Source organism: Antechinus flavipes, chromosome 1 (assembly GCF_016432865.1).
Source record: "Antechinus flavipes isolate AdamAnt ecotype Samford, QLD, Australia chromosome 1, AdamAnt_v2, whole genome shotgun sequence".
NCBI classification, from domain to species: Eukaryota; Metazoa; Chordata; class Mammalia; order Dasyuromorphia; family Dasyuridae; genus Antechinus; species Antechinus flavipes.
The window spans coordinates 214,965,131-214,985,392 of record NC_067398.1 but is presented as its reverse complement, the minus strand read 5'-3'; the positions used below and the strand labels follow the sequence as shown (position 1 = coordinate 214,985,392).

The window sequence follows — 20,262 nt, the reverse complement described above, 5'->3', positions numbered from 1 at the left end:
TTTTTTTAGCTCCTAGGTGTGATTCCTTGGTGAATTCTTTTATCAGTTCTTATTCAGATAACATAATTTTTGAAGAGATCATTGTATTCTTAAGTGTAGTTAGAAAAATATTGTGTTTTATCATGTAATGAGAAGGAGGAATCACAGATGGACAACCCGATTGTTCCATTGGTCCCTTGGAAGTACTGACCTTTAGAATACTGGATAGATTTTCTACAGAGATTTTTTTTTTTTTTTTTGGATAAAATTTTTGTGGTATGAATGCTGATGGGCTGAAATCAGTACTGGTGGAGGAAGTGTTAATGAGTTGATTGATCCATTGTAGTACAGGCATACCTAGTTTTGTTGTGCTATGCTTTATTGCACTTCATTGATTTTGAGGTAGTTTTTTTTTTAAACAAGGTTTTGGCAACAAAAAACCTTTAAAAAAGGTTTGTGGCAAACAATAAAAGAATTTATCAAGTCTGTGGGTACTATTTTTCTTCCGCTGACATCATATTTGTGTCACATTATGGTAATTCTCACAATATTTCAAAATTTTTCTTTATTATTTTATTATTATATCCATCATGGTAATCTGGCAGTGATCTTTGGTAGTACTTTTGTGATTGTTCAGGAGCACCATGTATTGCACCTATATAAAATGACAGACTTAATTGATAAATATATTGTGTATTATGACTACTCCACTGACTTACCATTCCCGAGTCTCTTTTTCTCCTTGGGGAGCTCTATTCCTTCAGACACTAGAATATTGAAAGATTACATATACATAAGCTCAATTGAGAAAGCAGAAGGAAGGTTGGAGAAGATTGACTTCAGTTTTAAAAGAAGTTCTACTTGGGGTAAGATGCAATTAAATAGCATTGATTGTTACAACACAATCTTTCGTGGAAAGAAGAGTCAATTGATGTGGCATAGTTCACTGTCTCATTTTAACAAATTGTCATAACCATCCCAATCTTTGGCAACCACCATCCATCAGTTAGGAACTCTCAACATCAAGGCAAGACCTTTCATGAGCAAAAAGACTGACTTGCTGAAGACTTCGATGATGATTAGGCTTTTTTTTTTTAGCAATAAAGTATTTTTTAATTAAGGTATATATATTGTTTTGCTTTGTTTTTAGAATAACATCATTGCATGCTTAATAGGCTACAGTATAGTGTAAATATAACTTTTATATGTACCAGGAAACCAAAAATTAGTGTGACTCACTTTATTGTGAAATTCATTTTATTGCAGTAACCTGAACCCTCTCCTGTATGATAGTTAAAGGGGGAAAAAAATTTAAGTACGCCATAGGTACTTGGTAGGGAGTAAAGAATCCTGGTTCTATCATTAATTGGACTGTGACCTTGAAGAAGTGAAATTAATTTCTTTTCAGTTTCTTCATCTGTTAAATGTGATATTATCTAAACATCTGTGATTCTCTTCATATTTAAGACAGAAAACCAGCAAGATTAAGAAGGGAGGAGCATTCTTTCTGGTAACATAAAAGGATCAGGCAACCAGGGCAATTACCCTGGGCATAGGATTGAAATATGGAGCACAGAACTTCATCTAAGTCTGGGACATTAAGGCCTATGGTCCCAGTGTCTATTAGTATGTTTGTATGATCTTCCTGAAAAAGATGAAAGTGTTTGAAGCAGAGAGTGACTCGTTTCTATTGTTCTCTTTTTCTGTTGCTCTGGCTCCTATTATTTTTGCTAGGCCAGGTCCTAGTTTTCCATTTAGTTGTGGCCAGGAAGATATGTTTTGGAAAAATACTGTTCTCAGGAAGTAGAAATATAGCATGGGAGGTGGTGGACCCAGGTAGTCAGATTTGCAACCTGTTAAGCTCCTGCTTTGTTAACATATGGTACTAAGATCCTAACCTTAGATTTTTCACTTGCCTTATTGGTTTCTCAACTGTGAGGTTTGAAATTAATGCAGTTAATGCAAATTAAAGCTACAGAATATGGGAGGAGCTAAAGTTGGAATAGTGTCAGTAAGGCTGGGGAGCTCACCATCGTCACAGCTGGGAAACTGTAGGGGTAGTAGCAGCAACATCTGCTACTGCTTCTTTGTTAAATCCCTCTGTGCCTGGCTTTTTGATTCTTGAAAAGGGAGTGGAGGACAGATTCTTGACATCTGGTAGTGTTCCAGAGGCATCCAAGCCCCTTAATCCCTTCAGTTCCTCTAGAGAAACAGCAGCAGGGACTGAAGACTTCCTCAATGAATTGGTGGCCTCCATAGTTACTCCTCTAATACCCGATTACAGACGGCACAAATTTTGAGCCTTGCAAAAAAACAACAGCAGCAATCCAGATGCCGCTGTGTGAATAGAATGATATAGGAAGGAGAAGCATTATGATTATTGGCTTCACGTTTATGCTTCATGCTTAGTAAAGGGAGAGGGACATAATATTGTTTCTGAATGTCAGGGCTGTTTTCCCTTTCATATTCAGTTTCCTACAACATTAAGCAATCCTCTTTATCCCTCTGTATATTTTCTTATTGGCAAAGGGTTTATCGGTCCAAAAAAGCTATTCAGATATTTTTAACCTTTTGACACATTTTTCCTGTTCCGCCCTTGGGATGATAAACATCAGTGTTCCAAAGAAATGCATTGGCTGGTAGAATCTTTTAGACACTGCTTTAGTGGAGTGAGCTCTGGATTTGGAGGTATAGGACCTGCTTCAAATCCCAGCTCTTCTGCCTTGTGAAGACTCAAGCATTATTAATTCATATTGTAATTATAGGAGCACCATGTGGGAAAAGTTTATTCTTCATCCTCTGCTTTGTGAGTTGAGCCTTCCAGAACTGTACTGTACCTCTGCTGAAAGTGCTTTTGGATGAGAAAGTAAGAGGCAGCCTTTTGGCCCCTGTCCAGTTTAAACTTTGCTCTTTTTAGGAGAGAACTTGCATGGGATCTTTATTCTGTCCCTGATGTCCTTAATGTGAAGTATCTTTTTTTTTTTTTAATTAAAGCTTTTTATTTACAAAGCATATGATGGATAATTTTTCCAACATTGACTCTTGCATAACCTTTTGTCCAAATTTTCCCTTACTTCCCCACCCTCTCCTCTAGCTGGCAATGTCCAATACATGTTAAATATGTTGAAATATACATTAGACCCAACATATGTATGCATATTTATACAGTTATCTTGTGGCACAAGCAAAATCAGATCAAGAAGGAAGAAAAAGAAAAAACAGAAAGAAAACAAAATGCAAACAAATAACAGAGAGAGTGAGAATGCTATGGTTCTCTCTCTGGGTGTAGATGGCTCTCTTCATCACTGCACAAGTAGAACTGGTTTGACTCATCTCATTGTTGAAGAGAGCCACGTCCATCAGAATTGACCGTTGTAGAGTCTTGTTTCCATGTATAATGATCTGGTTCTGCTCATTTCACTCAGCATCAGTTCATGTAGGTCTCTCCAAGCCTCTCTGAAATCATCCTGCTGGTCATTTCTTACAGAACAATAGTATTCCATAACATTCATGTACCACAATTTATTCAGCCATTCTCCAACTGATGGGCATATACTCAGTGTCCAGTTTCTTGCCACTACAAAGAGGGCTGCCAATGTGAAATATCTTAATTGAAGAGGGCAGGACTTCATTGAAGAGATCAATGATGAGAGGAAAATGGTTTGACATTTCTTTCTAATTCAGTTTTTCTTTGGGAGCTTCAAGGTTCTAAATTCACATTCAAATCTTTTTGGTTTTCTTTTCTTCACTTTTTTTCTAGAGTAGGGAAACCAGGATACCAAAGTGCCTTGAGATCATATCATAGAGGATTGGTTCAAAGGAAGTAGGCATGTTTACCTAGAAGAGAACATTTGGGGTTTTAGATAAGATATGATAGCTCATGTTTAAGTCTTTGATGAGCTATTATTTGTAGAAGAGATTGGACTTGTTCTGTTTGGCCCTAGAAAGTGAAAGTCAGAGCAATCAGTTAGTATTTATTAAACATCTTCTCTGTGTCGGGCACTATGCTAGGTGCTGGGAATATAGAATGCAAATGTGAGAAAGAATTGGTTCTCAAGATTACATTTTACTGGGGATTTGGGTAGAAATTGTAGAGAGACATATTTAGGTTTGATCTAAAGAAATAACTGTTAACGATTGGAGCCATCTAGTCAATTAGCAAGCCTTTTATTAAGGATGTACTCTGCTGTATAGTGGGAGAGCCCATCATACATAATTCATTACTTCACTATAATTACAAAACAAATAACTAGTAAATAGTCTTAGAAGAAATGGAGCTAAAAATATCTTCTTTAAGAGGTGATATATTAGTTAAATTTTAAAGTAAGCCAGACATGAGGGATGGGTAGTACAAAAATTCTGTATAAGATGTAGTGCCATGTAAGACAAACATCTCTTTAAATTCCCTGAGAAGTATCTTCCCATCTATTCCGTATCTATCAGGTATGTAGCTATTTGTTTAAATTCTGTCTTCTTTAGAGTTAGGAACTATTTTAACCTTTCCTTTGTGTACTGCAGGGGTGGGGAGCATCCAGCCCATGGACTGTATAAGGCCTGAAAGATTTTGCTAAGACAATTGCATGATGAGCTAAAATCTACTATAACAACCACTTACTGCTTGAGTTCTATAAGTTGGTAATTTTGTATGGCCTGCAAATGATATTATAAATATCCAAATTGTCCTTGGCAGAAAAAAAGGTTACCCACTCCTGGTGTAGTACCTGGCATATAGTAAGCACTTAAGTGCTTGTTGATTAATTAAAAGTTAGTTAATGTGGATAGACCATAGGGTACATAGAAGGGAATAAAGTGTTAGGGTTAGAAATATAGGTAGGAACCACGTACAGAAATTTATTTTTGATCCTAGAAAAAATAGCGAGCCATTAGGATTTATCAAGTAGCAAGATCTACACAAAGATGTTACAAGATTTAGCAATTGATTGATTATATGGGACGATCAAGAAAGAGAAATTGAGAAAAACACTAGATAGTTGGAAAGAAGTTGTTGATCTTGAGAATAATAGGGAAGTTTGAATAGGGTGACATTTTGGGGAGAGATAACTTCTGTTTTGGCTATGTTGAGTTTGAGGGAGACATAGAAAATCTAGTTTGAAATGTCTAAAAGACAGTTGATGATGTGGAATTGGAGCTCAGAAGAGAGATCAGGGCTGGATAATTAATTAGGTAGTGTTTTCTAAGTGCCACTATGCTAAGCGCTTTATCTTATGTGATTCTTACAACCCTGGGAAGTAGAAGCTATTTATTATCTCTATGTATCTAAATGAAGAAACTAAAGCAATTGGAAAGTGCCTACTATATTCCAGGCATATTTGAGGATACAGATACAATGAATTAAGTAATTCTACTTGCAAGCAGCTTACTTTTCTAAGGGGAGAAGAAATTGGAAGGAAAATTGAGAAAAGACATTGAATTTGATTATTAGTGCATCTTAGTAAGGTTGGAGAGATCAGTGTCCCTTATGAGGTTCAAAGCAATGCATATTTCCACTGAACTGGAAACAGTGATCATATTTTACATAAGTATAACTTCAAATATTGTGATTTTGAATACTTGTGACCATTTCATAAGATTCATAATTCTCACTAATTGGGATCTAACTGTATAGAGTGAGTAGAATAGAGAAGTAGATCATAGGAGCTTAGTAGATTTAAAAATTTCAAAGTTAAAGATATAGATAGAACATTAACACATATATAATATTTGTCTAGAATGAGGGCAGGAATTAGGATGGAAAAGACAACTGTGAGCCAAGAACTGAATGATGGAGGTAAAGGGAGAATCTGAAAATAGCAATGGGAAGCAAGAAATATTATAATTCTACTGCCATGGCCAAAGGTAGAATAACTGCCTCAGCTTTGAGGTCTGCTCTTGATATTTATTTGGCTCACAGATAATATGGATTATGAGAATGTTATCTTTAGTTGCATCAGGGAAGGAGGCAGTAAAATTTTAAAAGAATAAACCACAAAAAATAAATAAGAATTGATGAATTGGTAAAAATTGTATTTGCTTTTTTTTTTTAAGCTTAAGGAATGAAGCCAAATAGTTGATATTATTACTTAATATATATGGTGTGTAATTGCATAAGTTTTTTGTGCTATATATTTTTTTCCTACTGAGTTGATACACTTCCTGCCACCCCACTTTATCAAGAAAACAGGATCCACAGTTCTGAGCTCTTTATTTTTCCTTAGTCTATATTTCAGAGCCCTTTGACATCCTCACTGTTCTTCTTTGTTCCAGTCTTTGATTAAAAGATGCTGTTGATCAAGGAATTTTATTTGAATCTTTGATCCTGTTTTCCTGTCACTTATGGGAATTTGCACCTTCAATCATTTCTTTTCTTTATAGTCTTCAGTCTTTCTCCACTGGTTCTTTGTCTTTTGCCAACAAACTTTGCCATCTATTTCCATTCTTAAAAAAAAAAAACAAAAAAACCTTCATTTGACCCTACACCTCCTCATTGTCCTATATTTCACTTTTCCTTTCATTGTCATACATTTAGGAAAAAAATGCTTCCACTTCCTTTCCTTCCATCCACTTTTCAAGTTTTTGCTTTTAGGTTCTCTACTTTACAATTCAACTCAAACTTGCTTAATAAGTTACAGTGCACTTTTAACTGCTAACTCTGATGTTCTTTTCTTAATCTTCATCCTTCTTGAGCTTTGCAAGATTTTGTCTATTAACAGTTTACCCTTGAATATTCTTACTTCTCTGGATTTTGGGGTTATTATTCTGTATATTCTGGTTCTTCTACTTGTCTGGACACGCCTTCCCTCCTTCTTCCCCCCACCCCCCAATTTATGTCCTATTTCCAAACTCTGGTTCTTCTCTATATATACTCTCAATAATCACATCGGATCCTAAATCCAGCTCTCATTTTGCTCTTTAGTCTTTATCTCCAGCTCAGTGTGTCCAAAACGGAACTCATTTTCTTCTCCCCTAAATCTACTGTCCTCCAAATTTCCCTTTTTCCTCTTGAAGATAACACTATTCAGCCACCTGAGTTTGCAATCTGAGAATTGGTCTTGTTTTTTCCTTCTTCTTCAAATCCATAGCTAATCTGCTTAATCTCTTCCACCTCCAAAAAATATCTTGAATTTGTCTCCTCTCTCCTCTCTCATCACCTTTACTGCTGTAATAAATCTTAATTAGTTTCCACTTTCCAACCTTTCAGTGGGCATTTAGAGCCCCTTACAATTTAGTTCCAGTCTGCCTCTTCAGTCTTATTTTTTATTGCTACCTTTTGTGCACTCTTTGTTTCATTATAGCTAGGTTTTTTTTTTTTTTTTTCCTCAATCTTGGCTTTACAGCTCCTCCCTCTACGATCTTGCACAAATCACATTTGCCTTCCTTCTCCTCCTGCTCCTCCTCTCAACATCACTAATTCCTTTTAAAGCTTATCTCACATATTATCTCCTATGGGGAACCTTTAGTTAGATCTAATTAATGACAGAGGGATACCTTTTTATATCAAATCTAGTACTCTACATTGCAATGCTGTTTTTATTTAATATGAACTTAATAACTATAACAAATACAGATACATAGATTAAAGATTGAGGTTTTCTATAAAGCCTTTAGTATATTACAAAGACAGACCAAATGTATTCATAGGTATCAGATAAATGTTTGCTCTAAAAGTTCTACTATATTTAACCCTCTTTTAATTTATCTATCTATCTATCTCTCTATAGTTTTATTTAATGTGTATATTACGTTGATGCTTCTGGTGATCTTATTTTGCATATAAGCTACTTGAGAATAGATTTTATTTTATTCTTTGTATACCAAGCACTTAGTGCAGTAGATGCTTAATAAATGCTTTGTTAATTGACTAATTTTGTATCATTGTGGAGGTTATTTATGATTTCCTTGCAAAGGCTTCATATCTATACTTTTTTTGTGGCACTTTGTTATTCTATTAAATTAATTTGTTATACTTGACTTAGCTGTTCTCCAATCCTTAAATTTATAAGTTGTTTCCATTTGGGGGCAATTACAAATAAAACAGTTATGAATATTTTATACAAGTGTCACTATTTAGGATGTAGCCCTACCAATGATGTTTAAATTAAGATAGAGCTCTTGCAATGGATTTCCATATTTTACTCCAAAATTTCATAGTTAATGATATGATAATGAAAGTTACCTTTGCCAACTTTTTGTTCCCCTATTTTCTCTAAGAGTTTTGAAAGGTAATAGCTAAAAAAAATTGCTTTATTTGTATGTTCTATACACAGTCTGAATGACTTAGGGTTATGTAGAAAAACTAAAGTTTTTTACATTAATGGGGAGGAAAAGATTAGATTTAGGGATTCACTAATTATTGATGCAGAGAAATTTCAGTAGATTTAATAGATAGAAGCAAGATTAGAGTGAAGAAATTGCAATAACAAGTATAGATTATTTGTAAAAATTTGGAAGTGAAGAGTTGGAAAAAGGGAGGATGGCAGGTTGAAGGTCGGAATAGCAAGTCTGAAGGAGGATTTCAGGTTTGTTTTTGTTTTTTAGAGGTAATGGAAACCTCAGTATGTTTTTAGTTAGAGGAGCCAAAAATGAGGAAGGATATAGAACAGCTAATGGGATATATTATTCATTCATATTTAATTTTTGAGCTTGAACTTTGAAGTCAATATGACTAATAAGAGGAAATTAAGCATTTTTGAATATTGTTTTGTAGTATGTTCATGGACTTGAAGTATATATTGTATTTTACAGTAGGAGCTTACAGCTTTCTAACTGGTAACAGCATTGATAACTTATCTTTGTTAAGTGTTGGTGAGGAGTTAGAGGAAGGAAAGAAGAAAAAACATTTGGAATATTTTAGATAGGAAACTGAATGGGCAGAGAATAAGTATCATTTAAGGAAGAGGAAAGTTTTCAATAACATATTAGAATACAATTAAAAGGACAGGGTTGCCTTCCAACATATGTTCTTTGAAAGGTCATTTCTGTTTAAAGCTAAAATTGAAGGACATGTTTTTGATTAAAGATCATGAAATCAATAAATCCAGAGGATTTGCTTTTCTCACTTGTGAGATTGGAAGAGCACTACAAAAGACATGAATAGAAAGTGGAAAGATAGTTAAAATTGGAGAAGCCTACCACTATCATTTAAAAGTAGTAGTTAAAAGCCATCTTCTATCTAAAGATATCCTATCATTCCTATCTAAAGAATGATGGAATGGGAGCTGGGAAGAGTGCTCAAGGTGACACTGGTAGTTGCATTTATGGTACTAGAATATTGGCTTCTTTACTTCTAGACCAGGCCATTATCTCTAAAATTATATCAAGACATTTTTCTCAGTAAAAAGGAGTATGATCTTTGAATTGAAAGGAAGTTTCCTCTACCTGAGAGCAAAAATTATTCAAGCTCTCCTACATTATATGTCATATCAATGAATATCATGATTATGGTCATTCGGATGTGATGATAATTCACTTATCGAATACAGTGATTAGAATAGCTGTGGTTTTGGTTAAGGTAGATTGTTCAGGGCATCTCCTAGACTGTAATCTCTTAGACTGTTCACAAGGTCAGGAATCATGTCTTTAATCTCCCTAGGACTTAACTCAGTGCTTTGTATTGTGATAGTTATTTATGACTATTACATGAAGCCTTTGATTTGAAACACTTATGGTAATGCATATGAGGAAATTCAATATTATGTCCCATGAAAGCTTGTAAACCTGATGAAGAACAGTCCACTATTTCAGATGAAACTGCTGTAATATGGTGATAAGCAAAGTTATCCCAAAGATGAGAAAACTGCCAAGACTACATCACTCCCCTCTCCCTGGCTGTTGGGACCTTTTCCACATCCTGTTCTCATATCTATTTTGTATATACACATAGATAGGTATGTGTTTGTCTCCTTGGTAAAGTATGTTCCTTGAAGTTAGGAGCTGTGCCACTTTTGTTCTGAGTATCTCCAGAATCTAGCACAATACCTAACACAGTGCATGAAACATAGCACATAAACACTTATATTGATTCTTCTTTGGGTTTGTTTTCTTAATTCTGAAATTAGGGATTTGGATTAGATGATCTCTCAGGTGCTTCTTAACTCTAAATCCTATGACTTTGTGTCTACTGATATTCTTCGTTACCAATGAATGATTACCACCAGTGGCTAGTAATAGTTTTTCTACCTACCTAGGTGAAAAAAAATTCTTATACTTTTATTTGCTAATGAAATTTGTACTTTTGTATGTCAATTGTCTGAAAATGGCAGCTATGATAGTAATGTCTTTTCAAGGTAAATTATGTATCTGTAAATTTCAAGATTCTTTGCCTTAAAAGAACAAACAGAATCCCCTAAAATATTTTAGTCTTTGATAAATCCTGGTCATCTGGTTATTTGGGGATAGTATGTTATTAACTAAGAAAGCTAAATTTAAAAATTTAAGTTAATTTTATTTTGGCCTTTCATTTTTAACTTTATGTAATAAGATGAATGTATTCAGAAAAAAATATAACCTTCCTAATCAATATTATTTGCCAATACTGCATATTCTTTGTTTCTCCTATCTTGAATTTTGTTTTTTAGGTTTTCATGTTTTTGCAAGTTGAAAATTGATTCAAATTAGGACTTTTATGCATTATTGTGGAATTTAATTTCACACATTATAGATTTTGAAATTTATTGTAATCTCAGCTGAGAACTATTGTTCCGAGTCGCAATGTAATACAGTCTGCTGGTTGAATCTAATTAAGGTGTCGTATCACTTGCATGCAGTATGTTTCCCTGCCTAGAATGTGCTAAAATTCCTCACTTGGGAATAACACTTCACTCAATGCTTCCTGGTTTGATTGAAAACCCACCAAAACTTGACATCCTTTTGTAACTCTGGTTTGAGGCAGACTTATTTTATTTATCTTCTGCATTTTTTAACCTAAAAGCTCAACTGCAATTTGTAGCATGACTACTAATAAATTAGATTGAGTATTAATCTTATTAACTTCACCTATATTCATGTACCATAAATGTTCAGAGGCAAGCATTGATACACTGCAGTTCTTGGCACTCAAATATTAGGAAAGTCTTTTAAAGACTTATTTAATGAAAGTAAAATAAGATAGCTTAAGAGTATAGTTGCTTTCTGACAATCTTAAATTACAATTTAAAATAAAATGAACATGTTGGTTTTTGTGAGATGTTTAAAAATTATAAAATCTACTTACTCTAATACTAATGAAACGGGGAAGATTATATACCCCCAGAGAGTCCCACACCTTTCTCAGTAATATAGAATGAATAATTACATTACTAATGTGGAATTCCCTGTATTTAGAGTGTTTGCTGTTTTTTTCAATTTAAACTGGAAGTCAATGTCACTGTGCCTTGTGTGTACAGAAAGCCAGGGTTCTGTGAGTAAAGACCTTTATGTTCAAGTTCCCCCTGGCTGAGAAAGTTGGGGGGGGGCAGGATGGCATTTCAGAGAAATAACTGGTGTTTAAGATTTTCCATGTAATAGCTCTACATGTTGTAGTGAATGGGATTTTCTGGGTACCATCTAGCAGAGATCCCCAAGCATTTTTGTTGTATACCAGCCAACCTGGAAGTCAGGAACACCTGGGTTCTAGTTTCTCTTTTGCCACATACTGGGAATGTGACCATAGAGAAGTCTTTTAACTTCTTGCTTTAGGCAGCTCTTAAATCTCATAGGGCTGTTATTGTGCTATGTGCTCATTCTCCGGCCATCTGCATGAAATGTAGTACCTCCTGGGAGCTCAAAGCAGGTTGGAGTTTCTGTGCTGTCCACCCTGAGAGACTGCTACAATAGGGAGGGTGACTTGTTCTCTCTTTCCACTAAAAAAATGTTTCAGAAAAGGTTCTGCCCTTTATTGGTAGAAAAAAAATTCCTCACTTGGGACCTCCTTATAGTAATGAAATCAAGGTATAGTCTGTTCTCTTCTACTAATGTGTACTAGTGATTGTGTCCATTACAAAACTTATACAATATAGTAATTAAAAGGGACGGGGCAAGTGAATTCACCACTTGTTTCAAAGAGTAAGACTGTTATGTTGAATACAATTTACTTTGGATGCAAATGGGGAGAGACTAAAGGCAGGGACTCAAGTACTACAATAAGATGCTATAGCAGAAATCCATGGAAGAGGTAATGGGGGCCTGAACTAAGTGTGTGGCCTAAGTGGAGAAGGAAGGGATAATGTAGGAGAGATTTGGAGGTAGAAACAACAAGACTTGGACATATGAAGTCATATGAGAGAAATAGGAAGGCAATGGTGTTCTTTACAGAAATAGGGAAATTTAGAAAAGGAGGAAAGTACTAAGCTTTCCACTTGTTACAACCTGTGTTCTTGCTCATACTGTGTGAGTCATTCTGTCCAATCCCAAGCAAAAAGGGGTGGGGTTCTTACAAGTCACTGCCCTCACAGTCCAGATTCTGTCTTCTGAGTCAGGTCAACAAATATTTATGATGACTGAGAGCTCTCTGTTATAGCCAAAGTGACCTGATGGGCTGGGTGGCAATAACATGAGGTGTTTAGAATTTTCCTTTGTCACCAACACAGCTGCTCCCGTAGGTGCCTAGGTAGTAGCTTTGCCAGCTCAGGGTATCTGGATTTCAAATGAAATGATCTTCACGTCACCTCAAGAGGAAGAAGTGGCTATCCTGACCTGGCCTAGCTTCTGTCATGGATGTGCCATTTCTCCCAGCTAAAGTTCCATTCAAAGAGCTGCTATCTTATGTTGGACAGTCAGGTATTTTAGAGGGAGGGCCTTGATCAGGTATATCTATTATTTTCTTCTCTTACGGAGAGAGGCTAACTAATGAGGTTGCATGGGGAGGTTTCTAGCATGTTAGTTTCTGGATATTAGGAGTTCCAGAAAAAAAGCCAGGTTGTTCAGATAAAAGGAAGGAGGAAGGGAAATGTCCAGAGCACAGACAGCTTGATGCAAGAAAGGATAGAACTAAAAAATCTACATACAGCTGAGCTAGAGTACTATTTGTACTCAAAACAAATTTTCCTGCCTCAGTACTACTCAGTGCTGTTATTTCTTTTGGCTAGAAGAGTCACTAGAATAATCACTTTCTATATTTTAAAATCCTACCTGTTCTTGAAGGTCCACTTTAGATGTGAGTACTTTCATGAAATCTTCCAGATGTCTTCCAGCCCCAGAATAGTTGTTTTTCCCTGAAACTTAAACTCTGTCTCATGATATGGTCACTTGTGGACTTGCCTTCCTTACCCTTAGCCTTCCGTACCTCTAGATTTTAGCTCCTTGGTGAAACTGTCTTATCAGTTTGGTTGATCCTTTCCCTCCCAGTACAGAAGTTGGTATGTAGGTGCTCAGTGATTACTGGTTGATTTGATTGATTAGTAATATCCTGTCATTACTAGAAAAGAAGGCTGGGTTAGTTATAGACCAGAAGTGTCTAGTGCTGCACACCTCCACTAGAGGGTCACATGGAATGTGGCTTTTTCACCATTTTGTTTGAGCTGTACAATAGATGTAATAGGAATGCTCTGTTCATTATGAACCTGGGATTGGAAGATCAAATTTCACTTTGCTGTTTACTAGTAGTGTATCCATGTGCAAATTATTTAGCTTCCGTGAACTTCTCTTTTCTCATTTATAAAAGTGGGGATGATCATACATTATCCATTCTATAAGAATGTTTTGAAGAAAGTGCTAGAATTCTATGTTATGTAGAGTTCTATGTAAATGCCAGCAATTATTTTTGCTGCAACTATTTTGCTTAAATTGTGGAGCTCCTGCTACTCTGAGACTCGTGTGTAATATAAAGGTAAATGCTGTACAAATGAAGAGTCTGATACCTGTCAGATTGGCTAGAATGACAGGGAAAGATAATGCGGATGTGGGAAGGGATGTGGGAAAACTGGGACACTGATACATTGTTGGTGGAATTGTGAACACATCCAATCATTCTGGAGAGCGATTTGGAACTGTGCTCAAAAAGTTATCAAACTGTGCATACCCTTTGATCCAGCAGTGTTTCTACTGGGCTTATACCCCAAAGAGATACTAAAGAAAGGAAAGGGATCTGTATGTGCCAAAATGTTTGTGGCAGCCCTGTTTGTAGTGGCTAGAAGTTGGAAAATGAATAGATGCCCATCAATTGGAGAATGGCTGAATAAATTGTGGTATATGAATATTATGGCATATTATTGTTCTGTAAGAAATGACCAGCAGGATGAATACAGAAAGACTTGGAGAGACTTATATGAACAGATGCAGAGTGAAATGAGCAGAACCAGGAGATCATTATATACTTACAACAATACTATATGATGATCAATTCTCATGGACGTGGCTCTCTTCAACAATGAGATGAACCAAATCAGTCCCAATTGTGTAGTAATGAATTGAACCAGTATACCCAGGGAAAGAACTCTGGGAGATGACTATGAACCACTACATAGAATTCCCAATCCCTCTATTTTTGTCCACCTGCATTTTTGATTTCCTTCACAGGTTAATTGTATATTATTTGAAAGTCTGATTCTTCTTATGCAGCAAAATAACTTTATGTATATGTATATATATATTGTATTTAACATATACTTTAACATATTTAACATGTATTGGCCTACCTGCCATCTGGGGGAGGGGGTTGGGGGAAGGAGGGGAAAAATTGGAACAAAAGGTTTTGCAATTGTCAATGCTGAAAAATTACCCATGCATGTTTTGTAAATAAAAAACTATAATAAAAAAAAAGAAAGAAAAAAGAAAAATGAAGAGTGTGATAAAGGGATGTAGTATTAAATCTGCAGATATTTAATGTCTCTTTTTTAGTGCTTTGAAGCTTGATGGTTTCATACCTTGCTTTCTGATTTAGTTTCAATTTGATTTTTTGGGGAGTGTTTTCATCATAGTAGTTGACAGAGACCTGAAACAGGCAAAAGAAAAAGTCTTATACAACAGAAGTTCTATTTGGGGGATTAGAAATAGATGAATGAAAAAGTATTGATTGCATATTTATTATGTGCTAAGCAAGGGGGAATTCAAAAAGAATGTGAAATTGGTCTTAAGGAGCTAATATTCTAATTAAGGGTAATCACACATGGAAGAGTTTACCTACAAGGATTTGGAAAAACCCAGAAATTCTAAACTTATAGTAGCAGGATAAATGGTAAGGTCTAGTGATCCTTAGGGTACATAAGAAGATCAGTAACAATGCCAAGGACCTAGAGGCCATAAAGGGAAGGGCAGATGGTAAGGCATGGTGGTCCTCCATCTCAATAGATTGAGTAGAGATCTTGACTCCTATTTCATTCAAGTGGTATGAGCAGGCATGTTTTTTTTGGCATTAATTGCCATTGGATAGTTGAAAATATGAATGAGCTCACTGAATGTAAGGGTCCAAAATGCCAAAAAATTTAAATAAAAAAATATTTTTCATCCTATGTGACTGGAAGTTGTGACCTAAATATAGTTGTATATTGTCATTAAAGAAATTAGCTCAGGAATAATTTCCCTTTGACATTATCACTACTCCTTTAATTCATTTGCTAGATATTACTACACAGTTAAGATCACTATATCTATTAAATTTTAGGAATACGTTCCTAGTTAAATCTGGTTTTATTGATAAGCATGTTCTTTGTTTTTATAGATTTTTTAAAAAGTATTTTATTTTAATTAATTTATTTAAAAGACAGAATAAGGAAAAAACAAAACAAAACAAAAGAGAATATTGTCATAGGCCCAGCAGAACATCAGGGAGAATTCATTATATAATAACAAATTTCCAGTTCAAGAAAGTGTGTGTGTATGCATATTGTATATATTAGTAGAAGAAAGTATATACATGAGTGTCCATTTTTTTTTTTTTTTTTTACTTCCTTGTAAATTGTTCTTTGGTGCTTACCTTTTTTACTTTTTTCCCCCTTTTCCCCCTTCTTCTCCAAGCAGGCTATTGATATATTTATATATCTATACATAGTTATATATAAACACATACATACACACATACCCCTCTCGCTTCCCCTCTTCCCCCCACCTATACACCTATATATCTTTCCTATTCCTGCTGACTCTCTGCTTTAATTCTGCTCCTTAACTTGCTGTTAGTTAACTTTCCCCCACCCATGGATCCCTCCCTTGTCTTCTTCCCTCACCCTTTGCTTCCCAGTCTGCTCATCCTTCCCTACTATTTCTTTATAGATTCTGGAGGATGTTATACCCTTTATGATACACATGTACACACACACACACACACACACACACACACACACACACCCCAATTCTAATTTTCAAAGTTATTTTCATCTTTGAGACTCTATCTCCTTTTCTAGTTGATAACCTTTTTTTTTTTTTTTCCCATAATCTAGTTTTTCTTGGATGGTTTTTATTTTTAGTTTTAGTTTTTCCTTAATGTCTCTCATTTGATTTTAAATTCTTTTTTGAATCTTTTATAAATTCTCTCTGGACAGGGATTCATTTCATGTTAGTCTTTGGGGTAGAAGTTTTTTTAACTTCAGTGTTCTCTGAAGATGAACCTTGGTCTTCCCAGTTTTTATGGATGTTGTTAACTCCAATGGTAGTTATTGTGCCATCCCATTCCTGTACAACTTCTCTGTATTCATTCCTGTGGATTGTTACAATCTGTTTACCTTATCTAAATTCAATTTTGTGGCATTCTAACCCTGGAAACATAGATGACTAGGACGAAATGAGTTACAAAAGTGATTAGATTAGTTTTCCAGACTGAGAGCCTCTTTGGGTAGTTAACCAGAATTAGATCTGGGACTGGATTGAATCTTTAAACATTATACATACATATTCTTCCAATCATATTGGCAATTGATTAAGTGGCATCTCAAAATATGTTTTAGTAGTCAATTTTGCCAGCAACTACACAGTGGCAGTTTACTATGCGAGAAATTTTTTTTAATTACCTCTTCAAAAATTGGGAGGGGAATAGTATAAACAACGTAACATATTCTTTACTTGTCTACAGTATAATTTGGTACTATGATGAAATGAGAGAGATAGAGCATGATATAGTGGATAGAAAGCTAACTTTCAGGGCCAATGAGACCTGGGCTTAGGTTCCATTTCTCAGAGGTTCACACTGGTTATGTGACCATAAGATAAATCACTTAACATCTCAGTCTACTAGGCAATACCCTTTGACTCTATGTTGCCCAGGAGGTGCTAATCTGCCTTTGGTCAAGAAAATTACTCAAAGGGAAATCATTGCACTTCTGAAATCAGAGATCTGCTTTTTGTCCTATAATGAATGGATATTTTATCCTTTCTTTCTTGAATGGCAAACTATAAATTCTTATTTTAACTGGTGGACATAATATTTTAGTTTAATAGAATTTCTATATCTATATCTATATCTGCATACACCTATCATAATATGTCTCATTCATTCTCAAAAAGGAGTGATAGATTTTAAGACAATGTTCAGAAGTTTTGTTGTGTCACAATGTGCCCCTGTAGTTAATATGCATGCAGATAATTATACTCTGCTTTGTGGATTAGCACTATTATTTTAAGATTCTGTCTCATTTTTCTCTACCATCAAATTTACTCCTAGGCTATTCTTTTTCATTATTGATTTATATATGTTACAGATATACAAACTATTAAAAAATATTAAAATTTATCCTTTGCTAACTGAAAAATATATTGCAAAGCCAAATAGATTTAATTTTTTCACTTCATGTACCTCCCTGTATCTTCCTAAAAAGCATGCTTAAATATGCCTTTACTGCTTTTAGTTGACTATCTAGGAGTTTGAAGACCATGGACTCATCATTGGGGTGACTATCCAATGAGGTAGTGAAGCATCTTGTATTTTGCTTTGGTCTAGAGAATCATAGGCTCATATATCATTGAACAGGAGCTAGAAGGGGCCTCAGAAGAGCTAATGATTCACTTGGTGGATGTGCCAAAGAAATTTATCTACTCCTTATTTCTTCTTTTCATACTATGCATTGTGCAGGACAGCTGCCCTTGATAAGTTCAAGTCACCAGGCTCAGATCAACCACATTACATGGTAGTGAAAGAAGTAGCAAGTGTGATCACTGATCTTTTACTTAGAAGCAGTCAGGTGATTCACTGAATAGAGTGTTTAGTTTTTCAGTTGTGTCTGACTCTTTGTGACTTCATGTGGGGAATTTTTTTCTTCATAATAGTAACTTTTTATTTTCAAAATACAGAAAAGTATAGTTTTCAATATTCATCCCTGAAAACCTTGTGTACCAAATATTTTCTCTTTCCTTTCTTCCTGTTTTCTCCCTTAGACAGCAAGTAATCCAATATATGTTAAACATGTGTAATTCTTCTTTACCTATTTCCACATTTATCAACATCAGCTTAAAAAGGAAAAATGAGAAAGAAAAAAAAGCAAGCAAACAACTAAAGAAGGTGAAAATGCTATGTTGTGAATCCACACTCAGTCCCCACAGTCCTCTCTCTGGATGTAGATTATTCTTTCCATCACAAGACTGTTGAAATTGGCTTGAATCATCTCATTGGAATTTAAAACAAACAAAAAACAACTAAATTCTAAAAATCGTTTTAATATGTAATTGGGGGAAAATATAATATTATTCTTTTAAAAAATTGCTTCCCTTGTGTTTCTGTTGATTTTTACCAAATCAATATATGGATTAGTAACTTATTTTAACTGTGTTTTCTTTAGCGAGGAAAATATGACATTCCAAAGTGGCTGTCTCCTGGCAGTATTCTGCTTCTTCAACAAATGTTACAGGTAAAATTTACTTGTAAATAAATTTTAATCTAATGAACTCTTTCTACTTTCAGCTTTCCTGAAAGTTTTTCAGGTTGTATTGTCTTTTTCATGATAAGAACTTTAAAGGATCATTGCTATTTTCCCTTACTCTCAAATAATGATTCCTTCCATATTTGTCATATCATCCTTCATAAAAAAAGTTGCATTGAATTCTTTCATTGAGTTAAATTATATATGCTAGATGTTTGAGTTCTCTTATTTGTGCCTATTTCTGTACTTTAAAAAAAATCTCTGATTCTTTTATCTACTTTCTAATTGACTCAAACCCTTTCTTCCCTCTCCTAATATTACGTTTGTCTCTTTGACACAAATTACATGAAATAGAAGGGGTAGCTTAATATAATAAAGAGAAACTTGGGCTGCAAGAAAGGAGACTTGGGTTCTTACTTCTATTGTACCATTGGCTACCTTAGGCACGTAATTTAACGTTTCTTTAATCTTCTCATATATTCAGTGGAGATAATAATAATCTTTAAGGATTATTGTGAGTATTCAAATAGTCAGTATTTTGTGAATAAGCTTTTTTCTCAGAATCTTAATTTTTTTGTTGTCAACTAAAACATGACCTACAACTGCAAACCAAAGCTCTGGGCTTACACAAACAGTTTTGGATTTTCTCTCCCAATTCTCCTTGCTTGTTCCAAGATTTTCTCTGGGGAAGTAAAATTCTTACTCATATGTTGAGTTTCAGTTTGACCCTCTCAGACACTGAATATAGAGTATATTTTATTTTATTTAACAAGAAACACAAAGTACTTGTACTTGAGCTTATGAATAAGACACATATACTTCTCTATTGGGCTTCTATCTTCTCTGGGTACTTATATAAGTAAGTTTTCTGAAATGTAAGCTGATGCTCAAGAACTGTAACTGTGGACTCACATGGGTTTTGTTTAGTCTTGGAACTGTTGAGTAACATTTCTTAGTTTTGTTTTGCCACTATCCAGTTTTGCTCCTAAAAATCAGGATTTGAGTCATTTTATTAAAGCCTTGCTATTCCCATTTAAGTACTCAGAATAACGAAATAAAGTATAACTTTTGTTTATTCCAACAAAATCATGAAGGACACAGTTAAGTATTAGATTAAGAAACTAGACTATTGATGATCCTTCTATCATTAATATTCTAGAAGTGGGAAACTCCAACATTTAAAATACTGATAATCTAACATAACATGTTATGTTATGTTGGGTTATATTAACCCAAATGGTTAATTGGTATTATATTAACATGGTGTTACTATTCATTTCTATCTGGAACCATTTTCATTTACTATTTCCTTTCTTTGTCAAAATGTACTTCTGACAAAGGCAATTAATTGTCCACTGTAAGACTGGAAACATCTCATCCTTGATCATAACACTTTTCTGCTGAAAAAACTTCATTGATTCTCTGTTGTCTATTAAATAAAAACTCCACTTGTTACTTATTATAAAGCCCTTTACAGTATGATTCCAGCCTACCTTACCAGGTTTATTACCCTTCATGCATTTTA

General features: G+C 34.7%; 1 protein-coding gene across 1 annotated transcript in view; it reads left to right on the top strand.

The window, feature by feature from the left end:
* The window catches only part of MELK (maternal embryonic leucine zipper kinase), a 79,399-nt gene that overhangs the window by 33,847 nt on the left and 25,290 nt on the right, over positions 1-20,262 (top strand). The window contains exon 9 of the mRNA XM_051996225.1: positions 18,657-18,725. Within this exon, the coding sequence (XP_051852185.1) occupies positions 18,657-18,725 (69 nt within the window). The remainder of the gene's footprint in view (positions 1-18,656; positions 18,726-20,262) is intronic.